The sequence below is a fragment of the Thamnophis sirtalis genome, unplaced genomic scaffold, assembly GCF_051295495.1.
Source record: "Thamnophis sirtalis isolate CommonGarterSnake01/CBP01778 unplaced genomic scaffold, rThaSir2_p1.2 scaffold_8, whole genome shotgun sequence".
NCBI classification, from domain to species: domain Eukaryota; kingdom Metazoa; phylum Chordata; class Lepidosauria; order Squamata; family Natricidae; genus Thamnophis; species Thamnophis sirtalis.
In genome coordinates, this window is record NW_028261388.1 from 18,383,213 (window position 1) to 18,408,857 (window position 25,645).

The window sequence follows — 25,645 nt, forward strand, 5'->3', positions numbered from 1 at the left end:
TTGGAGGTTTCCAAGAAGAAACTAAATGGATATTTATCTGGAATGGCATAAGGTCTCCTGCTTGGGCAGGAGTTGCCCTCCTAGATTTCTTCCAACCCTATTGTTCTGTGTTATATGTTCCAGCATGGTACAGTGGGTAAGTCAGTGTTACAGGCAAACTTTGCCCATAGCCTGGAGTTCAATCCTGATGGGACTCAAGGTTAACTCAGCCTTCTATCCTTCCGAGGTCAATAAAATGAGGATCCAGATGGTTGAAGGCAATACACAAATAACGCTGATATTATAAACCACCCAGAGAGCACTGTAAAATGTACTGTTATTGCTAATTTTGTACTCTAAAGTACCCCAAAACTTAACTTATTTCAGCTAATAAATATATGTAACTACATTACATCAAAAAGGGGGGGGGATTAGTTTTATGACAATGGCATAAGTCGATTATTAACAAAAAAAGCATTATTTGTTATATATGTGTAGCCATAAGGCATTTCACCCATTAATATAATGAATAATTGAAATACAGTCAAAAGTAAGAAATCACAACACTGGCCTCATAGCCAGCAATAAAATAATTCAAGCTTTTTTGTTTAAAAACAAACAAGAAACCAAGTTTTACTTGCCAAAGTAATACAGTGTTTCTCCAAAAACTTCTTTTGACCCCTGAAATAAGCACTTGCCTTTATATTTGGGGAGGTCTTATTATTTTAGAGGTGCAGAAGGCAGCGAGCATGGTCACCTCATGGCTGCTGCTGTGTTGCAATATTTTTGGGGAGGGCTTATTTTCGAGGGAGGGGTTTTTTAATACATGCGCTCAAAAGCCCAATAGGACTTATTATCCGGGGAGGGTTTCTTTTCAGGGAAACAGGGTATCATTAAAATTCAGTAATGCATTTTGTTTGCAAAGAAATTTATTTAATGTTACTTTTATTTATATTTATATTAAATCATTCTGTTTTTCTAATTCATATACATCACAAAAAGTATGACTTCATTTGCTCCTAGGATTTTATTTTCATTTTTTGGCAAGAATCAACCAGATCAGAATACTTATTAGGGCTGGATGGAATGTCCTACGGCTACACATACATTATGAATAAAGCATGGAAACCTGAATTAGCTCTCAGGGGAATTAAATTCACAAATTAATATCTGGTAACTGAAGCTGGCTATTGGCTAGTCCCTTGCAATCTTTTAACCACTTAGTAACCAACCCTACCTGTTCATTTTCCTGGGCTTTCTGTTGCTTCAATATTTTTTCTTTCTGCTTTTCAGCCTTCAGAGATGCTGAAGACAGTGTTTTCACAGTCATAAAATCTAAGGTCATCCACTCATCCCTCTACGAAAAAAAGAAACACATCTTTTTTATTATTATTAAAAGAGATCCAAACACAGCAACAGCTTACTTTTGAGATAAATGACAGAAAAGATGAAATTACAGGCTATGGAATAAAGAAAGTCAATGAGTGTTTTGAAGACATTAAAAATCAAATAATTTCATTTAACCATCTTAGAACAATTCATAAGCCTAGCCCAGTGATGGAAAAGCTTTTTGGCCCAAACTGAAACATGCATGCATATGAGTGCATGTGCGCGTGTATGCGCACCGGAGCTCTGAAAAACTGAAGACCAGCTTAGCCAGTGTGTGGATGCCTGTTTTTTGGCCAATTTTTTGGTCATTTTCAGGCTGGTTTTGGCCCCCAAAACAGCCTGAAAATGGCCCCCAAAACAGCTGGAAAACATCCCACAAAGTGGCCTGGATTTTTCTGCCATTTGGGGGGCATTTTCAGGCCATTTTTCAGCCATTTTTGGCCCAAAAATGGTTGAAAAACGACCTGAAAACGGCACGAAAAACAGCCTGTTTTCTGGCTGTTTTCCAGTGCTCCAGCACACTCAAAGATGAAGCATGTGCATGCCGGAAATCAGAAGAGCAGCTGACGACAGCGTGCATCTCCACAGAGAGGGCTCTGCGTGCCACTTCTGGCATGAGTGCCATTGGTTCGCCATCATGGGCCTAGCCCATCCGCCATTTTTTTAAATCCCATACATATGTTTTATAGAACATGCATTTTAAGTCATGATAATAGATCATGAGAGAATAGGAATACATGCAAATGTATACGAAAATTGGGAATTTATTTCTCTGTTAAAGAGTCTCATATTTTGACAATTTTACCAGATGATGAAACATTGGTAGTACACAATCCGCACCATTTCATTTACCTGCTTTATTCAACCGGGCATCATGGGGCAGGTGCATTATATACAATATTTAGCTGCTCAAGCTGCTCAAGCTGTCCAAATGTCAGATGAACCGTTAAAATGAATTCAATAACTGTACACATTTGTTTGTGGCCCAGTTTGGCTATTCAGAATAGTATTCTGGCACGTCAAGGGCCATGTTGAAAGCCTTTCAAGAAGAAAAGCCTTTCCATCTGCATTTAACGAACATAGGCCACCCTTTGGAGGACAACAAAATCCATATTTTGGACAGAGAGGATGGCTGGTTTGAAAGAGGAGTTAAAGAGGCCATCTATGTCAAAATTGAACAACCCTCTGTCAACAGAGGGGGAGGGATACAACACCGCCTATCTCCAGTCTACAACACAGTCCTTTCAACAATTCCAAGAAGGCTCCACACCAATTTGCACTACTCAGGTGAGCCTGATGACACAGATAAACCTGACCTTAACGATCTGCTAAAAGAATGAAAATGACCAGCTGTCTGCAAGGAGTATAAATCCTTCCATCCAAGAAGCTTCTTGGATGAGAAACAAAACATCTTCAAAGAAAAACCAGAAAGTCCAGTTGCCTCTTGAAAAAAGCACACTTGGGACAACTGGATGACTGAGAATCTCCATAGACTTTCAAGAAAAACAATTTTCCAGAACCACTGGAAATTAAAATAATATGAGAAAATATTCACGACCCACAAAAAGAGAATAATTAAAAGATCTGACCCCATTATTATAATTAATAACTCTCATTCCCAAAAGTATTAAAATAGTTGGCAACCACAATCCACAATAAACATTAAAGCATTATAATGTCAGCAATTCATGCAATTCTTTGAAATGAACTCAATCTATCTGCAGTTTTGGCCAAGCCATACATGTACTCTTGCCTTCAGAAATCCTGCAAGGGCAGCTAAGTACATAGGACTCAGCACTGACCCAGCAACAGTGAAAAATATTTCTTTTACAGGAAAAGAGTCAGCCTTAAATTTCCCCAAAAGCCTTGTAAAAATGTTTTGTGAACGGTACTTTTTAAAGGGATAAGCTAATTTTAAAAAATGATTGGTAAGCATATTAATGTAGGTTCACAGCTGATTTTAGTGATATTTTAAGATGTGTTACTAACCCCAAATCATTCCTGAAAAGGAGCCAGAAATAAAATACAGTTTTTTAAAAATCTGCCTCTACACCAATGGTAGTCAACCTAGTCCCTACCGCCCACTAGTGGGCGTTCCAGCTTTCATGGTGGGCGGTAGGGGTTTGCTATAACTCTGCTTTATAAATTTTATAAAGTAAAGTTACTTCCCTACTTTATAAATCACTATTACTGTGGAACCGGTGGGTGGTTAGAAAATTTTACTACTAACGGAGATACAAAAGTGGGCGGTAGGTATAAAAAGGTTGACTACCCCTGCTCTACACTGAATCACCGAAGGCTTTCCCAAATGCTTCTGCCACTGTGTGAAGAAGCAGCTCCAATGGTGGAATGCTCATCCTAAAAAAACCTTGCCTATTGTTTAATGTAAAATGTTTGCACAATTGTAAAATGTTAAGCACAATTCCCATCTGCAAAAAGGATGGCTTACCTGAATTGGTGTAGGGTTTTCGACTGTTTCTTCTTCTGATTGTTCTTTCTTTGCCTTCCAAGCCTGCTCAGTGCTAGAAGACGCTTCCACCCATTCTTCTGAAGAACCCTAAGAACATATTTACAAACAATCTTATGGGTTTTAGAGGATTGTAGAGGTCTTTAAAGCTCCATGAAACAATGTAAAAGTCATTTAAAAATCTATTTCCTTTTCTATACGAATAAGAGAGCTCTCATAGCTATCCAGAAAGAGGGAATAAAGGGACTATTATAACATTATAATAGTCTTATTGGCGACTGCAGCTCTTTAAATGTATTTATAAGAATTGGGCAATCAGATAAAAAGTAACTAAGTACAACTGATATTTATTGCAGTCACTTTGCCCCACTGAAAATAGGCTACCAATTTGTTCCCTTGGGTATTATTATTCATAATGGGCTACATAAAAAGACAGGTTGTTAACTCTCAAAAGACTTTTCAAAGGAATTACTTTTGCAGTCTTCCTGTTATAAAGGGCCACTTAAAAAGCTAAAATAAAGCCAGCACATTTTCACAGTTGGAAGTCATGCGGATCGGCAGAACTTATGGGAAATGATGAGAAGAAGCAACAATGTAGCCTATGCATAATAATACAATTAGAAGGAAAAATCCAAAGTGCAGACAACATATTGTTAACGGCACTTGCTTCAAGTGAAATAATCGACCTCGATCATAAGCAAATCTGTAGCTTAAGAAAAGGCATGCAGCCACCAGATATAAAACACTGCTTTGTTATCAAACCAGCTAATCCAACTGCGTGTCAGGGACTTGAAATCCAATACTATCTGAAGGTTACTATATTATAGAAGGCTGGGAGATTTTCTACCATTGGAGAATCTTAAGCTAAATTCGTAAAATTGTGCAGAGCATATCCAGTAATAATGTAGAATAGAGTCCAAATAACATTGCTGTCAAGTATTGCAATGAACAGCATCAATAGAAGCAATAACGAGATAAGCAACTTCATATTTAACATTTCAAGCAGGCCAATATTCTATATGCTGTGTCTAATGATGCATTATTACCCATACTGAATGCATTTTTCTCACTATGAGAAAAAAACCCAGCAGCTGAAATCTGGCTCTTTCTACAATGTACTTTCTATTTCTTCCATATTACATCAGTTGTATGCTTCAAAATGAAAGTTCATTTCACTATCTGTTCAGCTCTTAATACAGGTGGAATTTTCTTCCTTTGACCTAATGGTCTATTTGCATGCTTATCATTTTTTTAAAAAAAAATACTGATAAATTAAATTAAATTCCAGGATATTGATCAAACTAAGGCCTAGGTAGAATCACTAATATAGGTAACAAATAACTTTCTCTAACTGGCGACTTGGATTTTAAAACTTACAGAGCTAGAATCAGATGAATCGTCAGTTTTTTCTCTTGTTATCTTTTTTTTCTTCTTTTTCCTTTTATGTTTTTTTGAATGCTTCTTTGTAACAGCATGTTCCTACAAAAAGCAACATTTGTATCAATCTGACAAGCCACATACTGTAACTATAATTAGGAAATTGCAGGGTATTTTATCATTTTTAAATCACCACCCTGCTAAAAAACGTCCCAGGATACTTTGTTCTTAATGATTTATTTTATTATATATGACACCCAAAGCTTCATGATAGAAAGATACTTAGAAAGATATATATAAAAGATATATTCTACAATAACAGAGTTGATTTTACAAAGCTACAATTATTATTATTGCCAGCCCAATGAAATTTTACTTGACTAAGCAACATGTCTGTTCTTCGTTTGACATCACCATTGTTGATTCAATACACTGACTAATGGCCAAAGTGATACCAAAAGCTAAGTGATAATCTGATTTGACTGGGTATTGATTTATCCCATATTTTATACTCCATCATGGTGTTATACGTTATTTGGGAGAGGAGGGGTGTATGTCCTCCTGAACAGCAAATCAAGTACATCAAGTAATGCAATGGGAAGGAGGCAGTCATAGCTTGATAATGATCTTAGATAAAAGAAGAGGTCAACATAGCAATAGCAATAGCACTTAGACTTATATACCGCTTCACAATGCTTTACAACCCTCTCTAAGCGGTTTGCAGAGTCAGCATATTGCTGACTCTGGGTTCTCATTTTACCGACCTCAGAAGGATGGAAGGCTGAGTCAACCTTGAGCCTGGTGAGATTCAATCTGCCAAACTGTTGGCAGCTGGCAAGTAGCCTGCAGTACTGCACTGTAACCACTGCGCCACCGCAGCTCATAACTTTGCAACATAATTTTGCTTTGGCAAATGTATCTCATCTTTGTTTCTTCCACTTCTGTCTGTCACAGCCAAATAGAATTGAACTGTTTATGGTTATTACCAAGATAAATCTGGTCAGGTTGCTCCTGGCTGCAGATATGCAATAGAACTGTGATGGTGAACCTATGGCACGCATGCCACAGGTGGCACGCAGAGCCACTTCTTAAGGCACGTGAGGCGTTGCCCTGTCAGCTCCAGCGTGCATGCACGCGCTGGCCAGCTGATTTCAGTCTTCATTTTCAGCCGTTTTTCATCCTCCCGGGGCTTCAGGAGGCTTCCCTGAAGCCTCCAGAGGGAGACAAATGGCCCAACACGCAAACCGGAAGTCAGAAAATGGGCCATTTCCGGCCTCCGGATGGGCCCATTTCCGGCCTCCCCCTGGGGGGGGGGGAGGCCATTTTCACCCTCCTCAGGCTCATAGAAAGCCCCTGGAGCCTGCAGAGGGCAAAAAAATGGGTCCAACGTGCCATCGCGTGCCAAAAGCGAGGGAGGGAGGGGGTCAGGCATGCATGCACGGGGGGGTTGTACACATGCATGGCGGTTGCACTCATGCATGTGGGTCGCATGCATGCACAGGGGGAGGGCACATAGAATTATGGGTGTGGGCACACACGTACATGCCCTCGCCGCACTCTCCCTGCTTTTAGCACCAGATGTCAAAAAGGTTAGCCATCACTGCACTAGAACTAGGAATCACAACCATGAGTATATGCAGCCCTCGGGAGGGAGAGGGTGGCTGTAACCACACACAGAAAAGCTCCGGATAACCACTTTCACTATTTGCAACTGGATTTCTTTCAGGTAACCCTTCATTTTCTGCTCAGGGCCTTTCTGATGCTTTTCTTCATTTTTCCTTCTTTATTAGCACCAACCACCAGTGAACTGGGAAATGTTATGTAGAACCGTGGACAATTATATAACATTCATCATAATGTTTTAAGACAAATGACTGAAGCAGCACAGAAGCATTTGAGATAAAGACAAGGCATAATTTTCTACTCTTCTTTTTCAGATGAGTGCTTGTGAGATTTTTTTCCCCTTTATTATATCAGTGAATATTTTTCATTTTTTCCTCCACTATGCCTCCACTACACTTTCTGCTTCTGTATTTATCTTTTTTAGAGAATGACATTCAACAGTTTATGGAGAGCAATCTTTATATTATTTCCCATTCTGATTATTTATCATCCTTTCTTTTTCTTGTCTTATATTGAAGGATTGGTGAACTGTTTTGTTTTGTTTTTAAACTCTGGACTCTTTTAAGTATGCTTGCAAAGAAGCAAGCTTGGATTATCCTTTTGCTCATTACCAGCTGTGGTGGCAATGCAGAAGGCCATTGTTATTTTGAGGAGTTTAGTGAGGTATTTTGATTTTTTTCCCTTTGTATTAAGGAAAGTCTAGCAGTTTAGGGGAAAAAAGGGGGATGCAGTGGCTCAGTGGCTAAGACGCCGAGCTTGTCGATCAGAAATGTTGGCAGTTCGGCGGTTCGAATCCCTAGCGTCGCATAACAGAGTGAGTTCCTGTTACTTGTTCCAGCTTCTGCCAACCTAGCAGTTCGAAATCATGTAAAAATGCAAGTAGAAAAATAGGAACCACCTTTGGTGGGAAGGTAACTGCGTTCCATGCACCTTTTGTGTTTATAGTCATGCCAGTCACATGACCACAGAGACTTCTTCGGACAGCACTGGCTCTTTGGCTTTGAAATGGAGATGACTACTGCCCCCTAGAGTTGGGAACGACTAGCACATATGTGCGAGGGGAACATTTACCTTACCGTTAGCAGTTTAGAGGTCATTCTGAGCTAGCCTGATTTTCAGTCTTCCTTGCTGAATAAAAGGGGAGTGGGGCTATCCTCATATAGTTTCAAAATTGTGAAAGTCTCAGAGTTTTAATTCCTATCCAGAAGTCGTGTGCTAGTCAAATTCTGGTCTCCTGCAAGACTAGCAGGGTCATGAAGCAGGTTTTGAAACAGATTTTTTTGGGGGTGGGGGGGAAGGTGTTGTGTGGTGGGGAGCTTCTACATGGAACCTAGCATTAGGTACTAGAGAAAATGTCTCCCTTGGGGCATTTCTGCTATTATTAGTAAGGTGCTCCTAGCAGGTTATAAGAGGCAATTGGTTCTTTTGGATCCAAAGACAATACCTCTCCTGCCTCAATACCTCTCCTGGAAAGGCAATAGTTCAAATAACCTGGCCCACGCCATGTTTTGGCTTTATAGCAATAGCACTTAGACTTATATACCGCTTTACAGTGGTTTACAGCCCTCTCTAAGCATTTTACAGAGTCAGCATATTGTCCCCCAACAATCTGAGTCCTCATTTTATCCACCTCAGAAGGATGGAAGGCTGAGTCAACCTTGAAGCCTGGAGAGATTTGAACTGCCAAATTGCAGGCAGCAGAAGTAGCCTGTAGTATTGCACTCTAACCACTGCGTCACTGTGGTTCACTTTATAGGTCAGCACCTTGAATTGAAACTAGAAGCACAGTGGCAATCAATGCTGCTCACATAGCAGAGGTATAACATGTGCTGGTTGAAGAACCCACGTAACTGCCCACACCACTGCATTTTGAACCAATTATGAGTTTCAGATGCTTTTCAAGGATAATCCTTTATAGTATTTTAACATTACATTATAGCATTGCAGTAATCCATTCTGGAAATGATCAGTCTGAGTGACTGAAAGCAAAGGGGGACAACTGGAAATACAATCTGAAACTGACCAAGGTCAACCTAGCCACAACTGCCACTGCTAGTCACTACTTGATTCATGTTCTGGACATCCTTGCAAAACAGATGCTATAGGTCAAGGGTGTCAACCTGGCAGTCCGTGGGCATCACATATAGGCCACGCCTACCCCAGCTCCGCGAAGGGAAAAAACATTGCTATACATCATATGACGGCAATGGTGGGTTTCAAAATTTTTTAGAACTTCTTCTGTGGGCGTGGCCTGCTTTGTGGGAGAGGCTTGCCAGCCATGTGATGAGTGGCTCGGCAGTCATGTGACTGGGTGGGCATGGCCAACTTGTAAAATGTGGTGAAACTCATTTAACAATGCTCTTGCTTAGCAACCAAAATGTTGGCTCAGAAACTCTGGCATTGACGTGTACAAGTCTTAAAACCCTTGCACCCCAACCCTTTAGAAAAAACGCCCCAGGGATGTTCAAACTTGACAGCTTTAAGACTTTAAGGTTTAGATAGGAGTCTTAGAGGCGGGTGGGATGATTGGTGAGCCAGCCAATCAGTGAGCGTTGGCTGGGGGGGAGGGAGCTGGAACTGGTTCTAAACGGCACAGTAGATTTGTGGAACCTCTTCTATAGAAGAGGTTAGAACTGGCAGAACCCACCCCTGTGTGATGGCAACATGACACAACGACTTTGACATCTGTGCTATAAGTGTGTGTCTTGGTTCTCCCATGTCTACATTATTTTAACAGTTTCTAATTTTCTCTCCTTCCTCTGAACTTACTCCAAAACATTTTGGCTATTCCAATCTTTTCACCTTATTCTCATATGTTAGTATAATGCAGGGCTCCTCACTGGATCCTAACTGGTAGGTGTACTTAAGAGATTTCCCAATATCCACCTATCCTTTTGTTCATTTTTTACATTCCTCTAATTCTCACTGCTCTTTTAGTTTCTCACTCCTAGGTAACTGTGAGTTCCAGGCCTTTCGGGATGTTGCCAGTGATTCTTCTTTCTTTATATCTCTATAGAAATTTGATGACTTTTAAAAAGGGAATTTAAAATATTTTTAATTTAATTACCGGTTTAGAGGCGGAGGGTTTGACTTTTGCAGATTAATACCTTTGTTAAATCTTTAGGTAAATATCCTCTGCAGTAAATATCCTCTTATTGTTTCAACTGGATTGTGTTGATCCTTTGGTGCTAATATTTGTTTACTAGATTCAAAGCTAATCTTATTTGGATTATTTGTAATTATTGGTGGCAAGAGGTATTTTGTACAATGCCTTAATAACAACATGTAATAATTATATTGTCATTATCTATGCTGAACTTCAGTTCAACATTTCACAATTATTTCTTCTGTTGGCTTTTGTGTTCCAGAATTTGCTTTTAAATTCATTCAAATTTCTTTCCAAAAACTATTTATTTATTTGTTAACCCAGCAGAACATTGGTTTCCTGGGACTTTGACTGAATTTGGCTTGTACTGCCAATTATTCCATTTTGAAGCACTTGCCTCATTTTGCTTTTTCTATAAATTCATTAAGTTAAAACCTGAAATTTTAATGAGCATTTATTTAAACTACTTAACAGCTGGTCCTCCTGGATTCTTAAGTTTACCTCAGAGGGTTTTTCCCCCCTCATGATTACAAAAAGATGATGAATGAAAACCATTTCAGTAATGATACTAACAATGCAGTAATTTCCACAGCATGTAATGTTTCATCAGTTTTTAATTGAATTAAGCAATACTTTGATATTATTTTAAAATGACTGTTACCTGTTGAGCGTAACTAGAATGGAAACAAGTGGGCAAATCTTTTGCTTAGTCACAAATTAAAAATGATTGCAACAGCAGTATCAGCAGAGCCTTTTAAAACATGGTTTGTCCACAGTCCTTAATATATTGGCCATTGCAAATATTTATTAGTTGATATCACAAGACTTGCCTTTTTCATTTCTTCTAAACGCTCGTTCACATCATTCAGCATCCAAGTATCTTCCCCTCGCAATCGCTTCAGTTCCTTGCGTCTTTCATCTTTTTCATAATTAGCTTTTGCCTGAAGTGGAGAAAGCGATATGGATAAATTGCAAATATGTGTATAAAGTAATGCTTAGGCTCTTCAGTGAAATACTCCATTTGGAATAAATCAGTGATGCTCCATTATATCTCAGTGATACTTGATTATGCCAAATCAATGAAGCATAAGACTAGCCAGAGAATTTTAAAAGAAAAAGAATTATAGTGAGCTTAATTTTGCCACTCAACGCTGTTATAAGATCTGGAAAGTATAATATGCCTATGAATGCTGAAGGAAAACAAAATTGAATTCCAAAACCTACAGTAAATCATCCCATTTATCAAAGAATATGTTTATTGAAATCTAAATTTTCACAAGCTAAGACTTATTCACATACACACACATATAATTGTGGGGTTGTGTTGCTTGGAATGTTAGACTGGCATATTCTTTTTTCTTTTTACTGTATTTATCTAATCATACGCATGCCTCCTAAACTATTGGCTATTATTGTTTCCCATAGCCATTGGAAGCAATATCATGACAACATTATTACTACACTGTTCTAATTGCATTAGCTTCCCTAAAGTATTTATACTTAGGGTTACCTATGCCAACTACAGGAGTGGTATTCACTTTCTTTCCCAACCGGTTCGCAAATGTAACCCCGTCCATGCATGCGTCCAGCCTTCCGCGCATGCACTTTGGATTGAAAACGTGACTAAATAGGACAGCATAGAGCCAGGGTGGGTGGGTCAACCCACCTGCGATATTTAAATTTAAAACATTTAGATTTTAGATTTAGATTTTATTTGTGATTTATAGGCCGCCCTTTTCCCTGAGGGGACTCAGGGCAGCTTACAATTCATGGGAGGGGGAGTGCAAGACAAAACATAAGACAATACGTGAATAAGAAAAAATAAAGTGATAAAACACAACTTTCATTCAACATTCGGGTGGGGGCGAATTAGAATCTTATCCCCAGGCCTGACGGGATAGCCAGATCTTAAGGGCTGTGCGGAAGGTCTGGACGGTGGTGAGGGTGCGAATCTCCACGGGGAGATCGTTCCAAAGGGTCGGAGCTGCTACTGAGAAGGCTCTCCTCTGCGTAGTCGCCAGTCGGCACTGACTGGCGGATGGAACTCGGAGGAGGCCTAATCTGTGCGATCTAATAGGTCGAAGGGAGGTAATCGGCAGGAGGCGGTCTCTCAAGTACTCAGATTTTCATTATCTTTGCACAATGCAAAGCACATAAAATAGATACTTCTCAAAACTCTATGCATGTGCAGATGTGGGCTTTGAGAAGAACCCAGTTTTGTGCATATCATCATATAAAGGTTTAGGGCTAGAATAAATGCTACCCATATATAGTTGTTCAAACATACAGCTCTGTGCTACTGTCTTCTCTCCCCTCCCCAAAAGATAATCAGTGATTTAAAAAAAGTATAGAGCCAGTTTGGTGTAATATAGATTAAGATCTACTTTCCAGTAACTTGGAAGTATCTTTATATCACAGAAAAGTTCTAGTGTTCCAGGCACATGAGGAATGTTTAATAAGATGCTCAAATGTAAATATCTGCATATGCTCACATATCCGCAGGAGCATTCAGAAGGAAGGTATCCTGCTTCTTAAAATCTCATGCCCGCACATCAAGGGGCCACATTTCACTGAGTCAACAAATGTAAGCTCTTGAATTATCATTTTCAAAACTGCAACCTGGGCATTCATAACAGAAGGCTGCCCAGCACCATGTCCACCTCTTATTAAAAAGCCACATTGGATTAGTCATTTTATTGTAATTAGCCATAGTTCACATTTACTAGTTAGGAAGCTATAATATTGGCAGATGTCAGATCATACAGTTGACAGCTTGACAGAGTTATGTATTTGAATTTGGAAAATCAGGGGAAACTGTCCATTTCCAAATGCTTCTTGTGCAGAAGGATCCATTTGTGCTGTTCACTCAAATCAAATCTCTGGATATAAGTGTCTACGGTTATCTAGCTCATGACTGTCCCAAAGGTGCTTTTTTTCAAGAGGCAACTGGACTTTCTGGTTTTCTTTGGAGACATTTCACTTCTCATCCAAGAAGCTTCTTCAGCTCTGACTGGATGGTGGGGAATGGAAGGATTTATACTCCTTGCAGACTTTCTTCAAAGAAAAACCAGAAAGTACAACTGCCTCTTGAAAAAGCACCTTTGGGACAACCATGACCTGGATGACTGAGAATCTCCAGACATTTAGCAATACACTTTAAATGGAGCTAACAAACACAAAAACATATAGTAAAATAGCATTTTTCCTTTTCTACAGTCAATAAAGTTTTAATATCTCTGCAAAGTAAAACTTGTTTTTAACCTCATTTACCAAATATGATACAATCAATTCAACTGTGAATCACAAGTTTCAGGAGCATTCAAATATAATTGATTGATGGGAACTTCCATGGCGGAGACTTTTAAAGGACACTAGGTTTACAAGCCTCACTTTCTAATGACCTTCAGAAATTGCTCATTAATTACTTCTAAGCTAATTAGAAAATGCTGAGTGAATGTGCCTTCAATCTTGAACAAAAAAAATTAATCATAAATTTAAGTATTTAAAGAATCTGAAATAAACAGTAAAAAGCTAAAGAAGATTTTGATCTTAGAAAGTGGTAAACTTGGGGTTCAGATAAAATTGGAATGTTGAACTTTTTGTGTATTTTTGGAATTAATTATAAAGAATAAACAACTTCTCAAGGAAAATAGTCAGATCAGGGTACCTGCCAGTCAGCCTCAATGGGCCTCGGCTCTGCTGGACTGAGCCAGATAATGGCGGCTATGTTCGGACCAGGGATCCTGCCTGACAGTTCGCTTTCCCTGTGAACACTGGAGGAAGCCAATTGTTTTCCTCTGTTGCCAAGTGAGAATCCAAGGAAGGGAAATTCTGTCTATCTTTGCTCTTTAGTTTTGAAGACTGAGTCACAAACTGGGAACACAGACGTGAGAGGTGTGGCTACAAAAGATTGACAGACTCAGTCTAATGAGCAGCAAGGCAGAGTTAACCCATTCCTTGGATTCTCCTCAGCACACTGGAAAATATATTGATTTGGTTTTACAAGACAAAAGGAAGATAAGCAATTTCATGATTTCAAAAAGTGGACACAAGAGGGGATTGAAGTGTTTACATAGGGGAAAGACTTACAAGCCTGTAAAATGTTGCAAAACACTGCAACAACAAAAATACTAAAGGAGAATTTTGAAGAATGGAACTCAGAAAATAGTAGTCACAATATCAACAATGTCAGTAATGATGTCTATGTCCAAAAGATGTTGTTGAAGAAATAACAGATGTAGGACACATTTTATTGGACACGTATTGATAGCAATAGCAATAGCAGTTAGACTTATATACCGCTTCATAGGGCTTTCAGCCCTCTCTAAGCGGTTTACAGAGTCAGCATATCGCCCCCAACAACAACAATCCGGGTCCTCATTTCACCCACCTCGGAAGGATGGAAGGCTGAGTCAACCTTGAGCCGGTGAGATTTGAACAGCCGAACTGCAGAACTGCAGTCAGCTGAAGTAGCCTGCAGTGCTGCACTCTAACCACTGCGCCACCTCGGCTCTGTATTGAAAGCAAATGGTATTGGATGTGGGTTTACAACTGACAAGCCGAGAGAATGACTTACAAAAGGAAGTTTCACATGATCTATGAAATAAAGTAATTAAGGTTTTAAATTTTAAAAGGAAAATGCAAATGACAAACCAAGAGAGTGACCTGAATCACTTTTGCTATTGGATTTTCCTATTGGATTGTTAAAGCCTTGGAGAATTCTGGCAATGGGAATAATAAGAAACAAAGAAAAATCAAACCCCATGACAATATTTGCATGAACTACCTCTTAAGACTATTAATAGTAAAAGAAATATAAAGTTGGTTTATTTGATCAAAGATAAAACAAGTTAGGTTAATTCTGGAGGCCCTTTTGAACTTTCTGACCGCCAATGGAAAATATGTTTTATGCATTTATTTATGGATAACAGAGAGGATATGGGATGAAGAAATAAACATTTGTAATCTTAAAAGGGGTGAAGAGTTTACCCTCACTCTGTTTAAAGGTGATAAACTTGGAAGTCACTTTATACATTTCTTTTTTATTACATTCTTACCTTTTCTTCTCTTTTGTTACACTTTTTATTCCTTTCTATTCTCTTTTTTGCCTTAAACCACTAAGTTTAGTTTGTATTGGATTTTACCATTAAAAACCTTAATTAAAAAATTACATATATATCAATAAATAAATGGCACTATTTTCTATAAAATAAATATAATAATCAAAATGAAATAAATACTAGTTGTGTCACAGAAGGAATGACAGCTCCACAGATGCACCTCTGACATCCCCTCAGGTGCCACTACTATTTTTCAAAAAATGTCCCAGAATTTGCAGTTCTCCTAAACTAGTTTCTATTTTGATGACTGCCACAAATCAGTGAGCAGAACACAAGTAAGTCTTGTCATTCTCCTTTTCATGTATTTCTATACTTCTCTTCATAAGGACAGAGACCCTGTTCTAAATAAGTTTTCCATAATTCCCTCTGGCAGTCAGCACTGAGGGATAAGTATAGTAGCAAGATATCCATTTAGCAATGTCCTTCAATGTTTGGCCCACTATACTCTTCCATTTATTAGATATGATGATGGTTTCAACTTAAAAATTTAAATAGTTGTTTTCTATCCTACCAAAATAACCAAACAAATACAGTACCGTATATGTTATGTGATTGTAGGACTTTTGCTGATGATAGACATCCTTAACTCGAATTGTGATATTCTGACGATGCATGTCTCTATATATTATTCATAGTTTTCATTCCTGCCTAGCAACAGAAAATAATGAAACTCCAGATTGTCTGCCATTTTGCATAAAGTAGATCCCACCCCCAAAAAAGCCACCAGCTCCCAAAGTTCACAAACATTTTGTTTCAGATACCATGATCTGCTCTCTTTTTAGTCAACAACAGATATGTGAAATTAAGGGTAATAGAATTATGGATAAACAGCGCTACTTATATTTAATTTCATTAGCTCCTACTGGTGGAATGGTAAAAATCGGACATCACAAAATAAACACAAACCGATAATATACAATTCTTATTCTACTTGCATGTTTCAATGCTACCCAAATCATCTGATAAAGCTGTAATCCAAAACAGATTTAGGAATGAGCCATTTAACCCATTTGAAGCTACATACTGAAATATCTAACGCTGGAAGAATTAATGAGTTTTCAACCATGAATAAACTTCCCTTATCTTTTGCAACACAAGCTAGGCTTACAATTAACAAATAGAGCAAATGAATACATCCTATTACAATAACTACAACCATAAACATATTACATATAATAGGATTATGTTTTCTTAATAGCCTTGTTTTCATTTAATGCTATCTTGTGCAAATGAAGGTTTGTGCTCATTAATTTTTGAATACATATTCAAATTTAATAAGAAGATACACAAACATCCAGCTCAAAGAACCACCTTGAGTAGGAAGTGAATTATTTTAGAGTTCTTTGCTGTTAATCTATGTAATTTATTAACTGTAGAAAACAGAAGACAAAACAGAAGCTTTTTCTAAACTAGTATTGAAAAAAATTAACCAAAGTTACTAATTACTATCAAACTTAAAACTATTGACCATAATGTAAATATAATGGTGATACGAACAAATTTTTGTTACAACTGTGAATACAACTGTTATTATACGATTACAGATGTTAAAACCGCTAGAAAGGCAATGTAGAATAGAGAACTATAAAAGCTAAATATGTAAGCCGATACAGAAGGCTGTAAAACTACTTTATATTGTTACGCGTGTCTTGTTTTTTACTGCATTTTTGTTGTCGTTTTTTCTGTTTTTAAAGATTAAAATGTTTAATAAAAACTATTTTGAAAAAATATTAACTGCAAAAAAGCTAATAAACCACTAAGAACATATTTTATATATTATTGTTTACATGTACATAATACTAACATCTACTTAATATTAACTTTAAAATATTAGCTAAAATTGGTATGGTCCTGTTCAGACAACACTTGCTTGATTAGCTAATGACAAATGATAACAGTCCATGAAAGAATAGCATCCATGCAACTCTGAGCTACCCAGTTTATCCATCCAACATTATTCTTTCACCAGGATTTGGTTCATGTTTCCAAAGAAAAGAAACTTCAACATTTCATTAGCTATATAGAAACAACCAGACTAGAGTAAAACCTTTTTCATTTACCTTTCCATTTTAACCTTCAAGAATAAATTTATCAGGCAATGCCAGCAATTATCTTGAGGTTACATCTGGACTGATTTAGGGTTAATTTGAAGCGACTTACATCATTTCTGGTACGTGTTAGATAATTGCTTCTTGATTCCAAAGTATAGTAAATATATATCTATTGATTGGAACACAAGTAATAAAGATTTACTCAACTACATACAAATCCACTATAAGGCAAAGATCAGTTTTGTCCAAATGTGTGTCCCTCTTTCAATATTTTAGAGTCACAACTGACATTATTCCCTATCACATCAACAGATAGCTAAGACAATTTGAAGTTTGAAGAATAGCAGATTGAAAATTGGTATCTGAAGGATAACAGGTTGGAGAAAACTGGCATTTTAGAAGTACAGTTATTTATAATTTATTTATAAAATTTATTGATTGCCATCTTACCATAGAGCCTTGATGGCAAGCCTACGGAACGTGTGCCCGAAGTGGCACACAGAGCCATGTCGCCTAGCACACGTGGCATCGCCCATTCCCCTTCTGGGTTTCTGGCGGGCATGCGTGTGCGACGATCAGCTGGCCTTTGTGCGTGCGGCAGTGCCGGAAACTGGAAGAGCTGGTCTTCAGTTTTCCAGTATGAGTACCAGCCAGCTGATTGTCGTGTGGGCATGTGCGCCAATAACCAGTAACCAGAAGACTAGCGATTATGGAATACCAGGTGTATCTTCCCTAGCAGTTGGAGCAATTTTAACTGCACCATGCCTGGGTTGATGGTCTTTACTATGGGGAATAGTCCCACAAACTATGGCCCGAGTTTCCTACTGGGGCGTATTTTGTGGAGAGTTAGACCTTCTCCCCCAACTGGAATGGCCTACGTGTGCTAAAAACTGGAAGTTCATTTTCCAGCGAGTGCATGCCCCCTGGGCAGCTTCTCTTCTGAGTTGTGGCTGAGATAAGCGTGCGCATGCACCAGTGGTGGGTTTCAATTTTTTTTTAGAACCTTTTCTGTAGGTGTGGCCTGCTTTGTGGGAGTGTCTTGCCAGCCATGTGACAGTGGGCATGGCCAACTTGTAAAATATGGTGAAACTCACTTAACAACGCTCTTGCTTAGCAACCAAAATGTTGCCTCAGAAACTCTGGCATTTGAAGGATACAAGTCTTAAAGCTGTCAAGTTACAAGACTCTTGCACCCCTAACCCTTTAGAAAAAAAACCCCAGGGGTGTTCAAACTTGACAGCTTTAAGACTTGTGGACTTCAACTCCCAGAATTCCTCCTCTCGCTTTTCATCTTGATGATGTGCAGATGGGCGGAGGGAACTGGAACCGGTTCTAAATGGCACTGTAGATTTGTGGAACCTCTTCTATAGAAGAGGTTAGAACTGGCAGAAACCCACCCCTGGCATGCACCCTTTTCAGCAATCTGTGCCGAAAAGTTTCACCATCACTGCCATAGAGTAACATATCTACTGTGTTATCTCTTATAAACTTTCTTCGGGGTTTATTCATCTCGGAATAAGAAAAATATATACCTTTGATGTTTTTTCTTAATTTACTCCCATTTAAACAACGGTTGGAAAGCACCAATCACATTTCTAGTTATAGCACATCATTATATAGCTCTTTTTAATGAACCATCTATATCAAGCAGCCTTAGTGTATTTTTTTCCAGTCAATTAATCTATTGCCACTGCTGAGTGCTTCCAACATCTCCAGTTCTAGTTCTGTTGATAGAACCTTGTTCTTCTACGATATATTAAATAGCTTTGCCAACCCTATTAAGAATTATTCGTCCATGTTATTCATTACGGAGTATTGAAACAATATCTTTACATATACCTAGCATTATCATACTAACATAAGCCGAATCATTTAGAAACACAAGAATATATGCTTACAATTATACATTAGAATAGGCTTACAAGAAATCAAGAGGAGTTCACTGTAGATTAGCACCTATGATATGAGTCAAGCCTCCATCAAATGAAGCCTGGTTCTTGGGACTTTACAGACAACTGCTTAGAATGCTTAGGCTGGAAGAAAGAATGCAGAAAAGGATCAGAGGAGGTAGAAAAGAGAAGCAGCCACAGGCGGGGTGTGATAGTTTCTCTGGGTAGGATGGGCAAAAAGAAGGAGCTAGTCCTGTACTGCAACCACTTCCTAAATTCTTCTACCAGCCAAAAATGGAGAAATGGCTTGCAGAAACTGTAAATAAATTAATTCCTACCTTTATTTCTACTTTCTATCCCAAATGCTAACCCATTTGAGGTACGTGAATGGGATTTGCATATAGAAATAGAAAAACTGTCAAAACTTTTCATCCCCTGAAAAAACAATTAAATTGATCTGTCAAATTCCCTTCCAGCTTCTCCAACCACCTCTCTTTCTAATTCATCTCATATATCCATAGATGACCAGGTAACTTGAAGCAGGATTGGGAGATGTTTTCGCAAGGTGGCTCAACTGAATATATGAATAAGTAATGGTTCTCCCAACTCAGTTCCAATATGGAGCCTATCCTACTAAGTGCCTACTATTCCTATTAAATCGTATTTCCATTTCTATAAAGATTTAAACTCATTTTGCCTACTTACTGTATTCTGAATAGGAGAGGAAAATGTAGGCTACAGACCCACAGCTGACTTTTGATCACCATCTCTCAGCTGTGACCAGGGGGGCATTTGCCCAGGTTCGCCTGGTGCGCCAGTTGCGGCCCTACCTGAATCGGGAGGCCCTCACAACAGTCACTCGAGCCCTTGTGATCTCCAGGCTGGAATACTGTAATGTGCTCTACATGGGGCTGCCCTTGAAGAGCATCCGGAGACTTCAGCTAGCCCAGAATGCGGCCGCGCGAGTGATTGTGGGCGCACCACGGTTCGCCCACATAACACCGATCCTCCGTGAGCTGCACTGGCTACCTGTCGATCTCCGGGTGCACTTCAAGGTTCTACTCACCACCTATAAAGCGCTCCATGGTAGTGGATCTGGCTATTTGAGAGACCGCCTTCTGCCAATTACCTCCCTGCGTCCCATCAGATCGCATAGAGTTGGCCTCCTCCGTATTCCATCCGCCAGTCAGTGCCGACTGGCGACTACTCGGAGGAGAGCCTTCTCTGTTGCGGCTCCGACACTATGGAACAATCTCCCCGTGGAGATTCGTACCCTCACCACCGTCCAGGCCTTCCGCACAGCCCTCAAGAACTGGCTAGCCCGTCAGGCCTGGGGATAAGTTTTACTTTTGCCCCTCCCGAATGTTGAGTGAATGTTGAGTTTTACTATTTAATTTACTTTTGTGCACATTTCTTTTTATATTGTCTGGCACTCCCTTCCCTTTTTGACTGTAAGCCGCCCTGAGTCCCCTCAGGGAAAAGGGCGGCCTATAAATGTCTAATAAAACAAAAACAAAACAAAACTTTATTAGCCATCATTTATTCTAATTTTCATTATTAGTTTAGGAGGCCACATTACTGTAATACTCTTGCTTTCTTTCACAGCACATCAGCTTTTTCTGAGGTATTCAAAGTTTTTGCTTTATATAAATCTCTAATATTTTAGCCTTACAGCATTTTCATAACACATATGAAAATAGTTATTGGGGGCCCTTATCTAATAAAGCAGAATTCCAAGTTTTCACTGCAAAGTAGCCATATTCCTGTATAATAAATTAAATTTCAGGTCTGCTAATCATTTAGCAATAATTTTGACACCATTATTCAAGAATCATTTGATTCTTTGTGATCAAATAATGGTTTGCAAGGATTTTCTGTCCATAATTACTTCAAGTTGTTATAATCTCAAGCTCATATCAGAAATATATTAAGCTGTTTTGTCTTCCGACACCCTTTTTCTATTCTTTGGTTTCCTCAAGTATCAGTATGATCTCCAAACAGCCTACCTTCCTCATTACATATCAACATTATTTAAAATTTAGCTTTATTAGTACATATTGTCTGGTCTTCCCTCATATATTGAATTATTGATCCTTCAAGATACCATCAACAATTTTCTCCAGCACCACATTATCACCTCCAAAGGGTAGGACTGCTAAGTCTTTATCAGCAATCTTGGGATAGTGGAAGTTCTGTGCTATTGATTCACATATAGAGAGATGTATGCATTAAAGACTGATACCGCAGGCTCTCTCAGCTGTTAGTGCCTCCATGTTATCAAACACACAAGTATGGAGCATAATTGGCTCCATCCTTGCTTTCCACAAGATTCTAAAAAACAGATTTTTCCATCATACTTTTAGCCTTGAGTTCATTGCCTGTAATCTTACTTGGGTTTGGAATCTTTATTTTTATACTATTTCTGACTTTTGTGAACTGCCAGAATCCTTTGGGATTGGAGTGGTCTACAATAAATAAAACCACTAGTTTCACATCCCCAAATATAAGGATAGGAGCCATAAAACGCCCCCAAAATGTTTCTAATTTGTAGAACTTTTCCCACACTATGGGATGGGAAACCAACGCACAAAAAACCCATTTCTTTGCATAAATAATAATATTTTGCCAAAAATGAAATGATTATATCCTCTGACTGCCTGAATTAATTATTCTCAAGTTTCCATGAGTGCAGTCTTTTTAGTTTTTAACAAACCCTCAAACTGATTCTTAGGTTAAACAATATTCGTGGGATAATTCTAACGTAGTTTCTTATAAAGTCCAGGTTTTTTTAAAAAAAATAACTTGACATGATTCTTGCAAACCAAAGCTGTGGAGTTTAAAACACAGGTTCTGGCTCCCCTAATTTTCAATCTTACCAAGAATCTTATACCTTGTGAATAAATATGTTGCAGGATGGCACCACTTGACTTGCAAATAACACATATCTACATGTATATCAGAAGGGGCTTCTTTCCGACCACCAAGGAGTAAAAAACGGAAATGATTTACTGATTGATAATATTTTACCCTACCTTTTGTTCAAGAACTCAAGGCCTTATAACTCCCTCCTTGGGATAAGGCATTAATAACCATCTAAGGCAGAGGGTGGACTTGTATCTGATTCCCTTTGCTCCCTGTGGAAACTTCTCAGCCCATACTACTGTTTTGTTTTACAAACAATTTAAAATGAACTGTGGAGTAAAAAAACCAGGAGTACAAAAAGGAAAACATGATACTATGATAATCAATAAAGGAAAATATTTGTAGCTCAGAATTGAAATGACGGGTTCTTGGTACTCCCTGAGCTTGTTTCCTTGCAGATGTTTCATTACCCAAACTAGGTAACATTAGTACACTGAATAACAGAATAACAGACTTGGAAGGATCTTGGAGGTCTTCTAATCCAACCTTCTGCTCAAGCAGGAGACCCTCTAGCAAACAAGTGGCTGTCCTTAAAAGCCTTCAGGGATGGAGCACCCACAACTTCTGAAGGCAAGCCATTCCACTGGTTAATCATTCTCACTGGTAAGGAAATTTCTCCATAGTTCTAGGTTGCGTCTCTCCCAGATTAGTTTCCATCCATTGTTTCTTGCCTTGCCTTTTAGTGTTTTAGAAAAAAGATTGACCCCCATCTTCTTTGTGGCAGCCCCTCAAATATTGAAACACTGCTATCATGCCACTCCTACTCCTTTTCAGTAGACTAGACAAACACAATTCTTGCAACCGTTCATGTTTTAATCTCCAGCCCCAATAATCTTTGTTGCTCTTTTCTGCCCTCTTTCCAGAGTTGCTACATATTTTTATAACATGGTGACCAAAACTGGATGCAGTATTCTAAGTGTGATAGTACCAAGGCTTTATAAAGAAGTACTAGTACCTCATATGATCTTGATTCTGTCCCTTTGTTAACACAACTTAGGATTCCATTGACTTTTTTGGCTGCTGTCCCATACTACTGACTCATATTTAAGCAACTGTCCACTAGGACTCCTAGATTGGGTAATGAAACATCTGCAGAAAGCAAAACCAAGCTCAGAGAGCATCAAGGACCTCAGCATGAGACCCACACTCAGAAGGATTCAATAATGCATTAATATTTTGCCTGCAGTTTAAAGGGGACTTTGTACAAGACTACATTGCATAATTCTCTCATTTCCTAAGACATCACAACAATCCAGTGAAAGATTTTAGTTGTAAATAAGTCTGTACAGGTATTCTGTATATCCTGGACATACATTGTTTCAACTTCTACCCTCAAAATGATGCTCTAGGGCACTGCACACCAGAACAACTAGACACAAGGACAGTTTTCCCCCAATGCCATCACTCAGCTAAACAACTAATCCCCACAACACTGTCAAATTATCTACTAAGACTGTATTACTATTCTTCTTCTCTTTCTTCCTAGTACCTATCTCTTTCCACTTATGATTATAACCATGTTGCTTGTATCTTTAAATTTTATATTATTTTATTTGTTTCCTAGTATAATTTGACTGCTTATTAGTAACCTATGACTATCACTAAGTGTTGCAGCTTATGATTCTTGATGAAAGTATTCTATTTATTTTTCTTTATACTGAGAGAATATGCACCAAAGACAAATTCCTTGTGTGTCCAATCACACTTGGCCAATAAAGAATTCAATTCCTATTCCTTATATCCCTATTCTATTCCATTCTATTCACAGATGCAAAAATACTTCCTTATGTAGATGCCCGAGAATCAAACAACAGTGGATTTATACTTTACAATAATACAATAGCAGAGTTGGAAGGGCTCTTGGAGGTCTTCTAGTCCAACCCGCTGCCTAGGCAGGAAACCCTATACAGTTTCAGACAAATGGCTATCCAACATCTTCTTAAAGACTTCCAGTGTCAGGGCATTTACAACTTCTGGAGGTAAGCTGTTCCACTGATTAATTGTTCTAACTGTCAGGAAATTTCTCCTCAGTTCCAAGTTGCTTCTCTCCTTGATTAGTTTCCATCCATTGCTTCTTATTCTACCCATAGGTGCTTTGGAGAATAGCTTGATTGCCTCTTCTTTGTGGCAACCACTGAGATATTGGAAGACTGCTATCATGTCTCCCCTAGTCCTTCTTTTCATTAAATTAGACATACCCAGTTCCTGCAACCATTCTTATGTTTTAGTCTCCAGTCCCCTAATCATCTTTGTTGCTCTTCTCTGCACTCTTTCTAGAGTCTCCACATCTTTTCTACATCGATCACTTTACTTTGGGGACCACTCAGAGCCATTGGGTAGAAGTGGGGGGTCTACATTATTAAATGGGCATTCCCTAGGGGGTTTCACAGCGCCCCCCACCCACCCTGGATTCCTAAACCGCCAGTGACTACAATCCATGGGAGCATCTCTCTAGGAGCAATACTAGAGAGGGCTTCATTGATCAAACTACATTTCCCATAATTTCCGGGAAACGAGATAAAGCAGCCCAGATATTACATCGGGTGACCCATCCGGCATAAGGCGCAGTCCTTCAAAACGAAGGGTTTATTTTATTTTTATTTTTTTATGGCGACGTCTCCAAGCCGAGAGCCGGGGGGGCTAGACGGAAAGGCTCGGTCATGTCCTAAAAGAGAGAGAGAGAGCGAGAGAGAGAGAAAGAGAGCAGGGAAGGCGAGTCCCAATCCTAGAGTTTGTTTTAAAGCTCAGAAACCCGCGACTCTCCCTCGAGGAAGCAAAGCGGCCCCGGACGCGGAGCGCAAAGCCGAGCCGGTGGGTCACCTGCTGCAGCAGCGCCTCGCGCTGGCGACGCCTGTCTTCCTTACGCGCCGCTAAGACCCGCTCGCTTTCAAATCCGGACGCCATGATTGTTCCGTGGGGGGGGGGGCGTGGCTGCCGTAAAGGAAACAGCCTAGTGCGCCTGCGCAACGCGGAGTCGCCAAGAAAGGGGACTCACCTTGTAAGGCTTCCATTTCCGCGCAGGCGTAGTCGGAGTCGTCAGGAGTAGTCGCTTGATGCTTTTTCGCCTTCTTGGCTGAATAGAGTTGTTGCTGCAATATTTTGAAGTCTCTTCCCTGGGTTCATTTTTTATTTGTGGTTGCTTGATGTATTGCGGGCGTCCGTAATGTATTGTGGGAAGTGTGGAAGTGGTTACCAATACCGTTCAGGCAATATGGGATATATAACTTAGTGGGCAGCCTTTTAAAATAGAATGGAATGGGAATGGAATAGAATAGAATAAGGAGTAGGAGTAGAGAGAAAGAATGGAGAATAAAGACTAGGGAATAGAATAAGCTGGAAGGGGCCTTTGAGGTCTTCTAGTCCAGCCCCCTGGTCAAGCAGGAGAACCTATACCATTTCAGATAAGTGACTGCCTAGCCCTAAAAACATCCAGTGATGGAGCAGCCACGATTTCTGGAGGCAAGCTGGTTAATCGTCCTCACTGTTAACAAGTTTCTTCTTAATTCCAAGTTGCTTCTCTCCTTGATTAGTTTCCAACCATTGGTTTTTTGTCCTTGTTTCTTGGTGCTTTGGAGAATAACTTGACCCCCTCTTCTTCGTGGCTTTTGGTTTGCCCATAGAACTACAGTATAAAGTATTCAAACAGTTTCCTACAGGTGGTCCTCAACTTACAACATTTCATTGAGTGACCTTTCAAAGTTACACTGAAAAAAGTGACTTGG

The 25,645-nt window shown here is 39.1% G+C and overlaps 1 protein-coding gene across 1 annotated transcript in view; it reads right to left on the reverse strand.

Moving 5' to 3' along the window:
* The window catches only part of CWF19L2 (CWF19 like cell cycle control factor 2), a 90,559-nt gene extending 65,716 nt beyond the window's left edge, over positions 1–24,843 (reverse strand). The window contains exons 1-5 of the mRNA XM_087721169.1: positions 24,744–24,843; positions 10,772–10,882; positions 5,213–5,314; positions 3,818–3,925; positions 1,217–1,336 (exon numbers count right to left, since the gene is read on the reverse strand). Of these exons, the coding sequence (XP_087577295.1) occupies positions 1,217–1,336; positions 3,818–3,925; positions 5,213–5,314; positions 10,772–10,882; positions 24,744–24,827 (525 nt within the window). The 5' untranslated portion in view covers positions 24,828–24,843. The remainder of the gene's footprint in view (positions 1–1,216; positions 1,337–3,817; positions 3,926–5,212; positions 5,315–10,771; positions 10,883–24,743) is intronic.
* Positions 24,844–25,645: the final 802 nt, after the last annotated feature.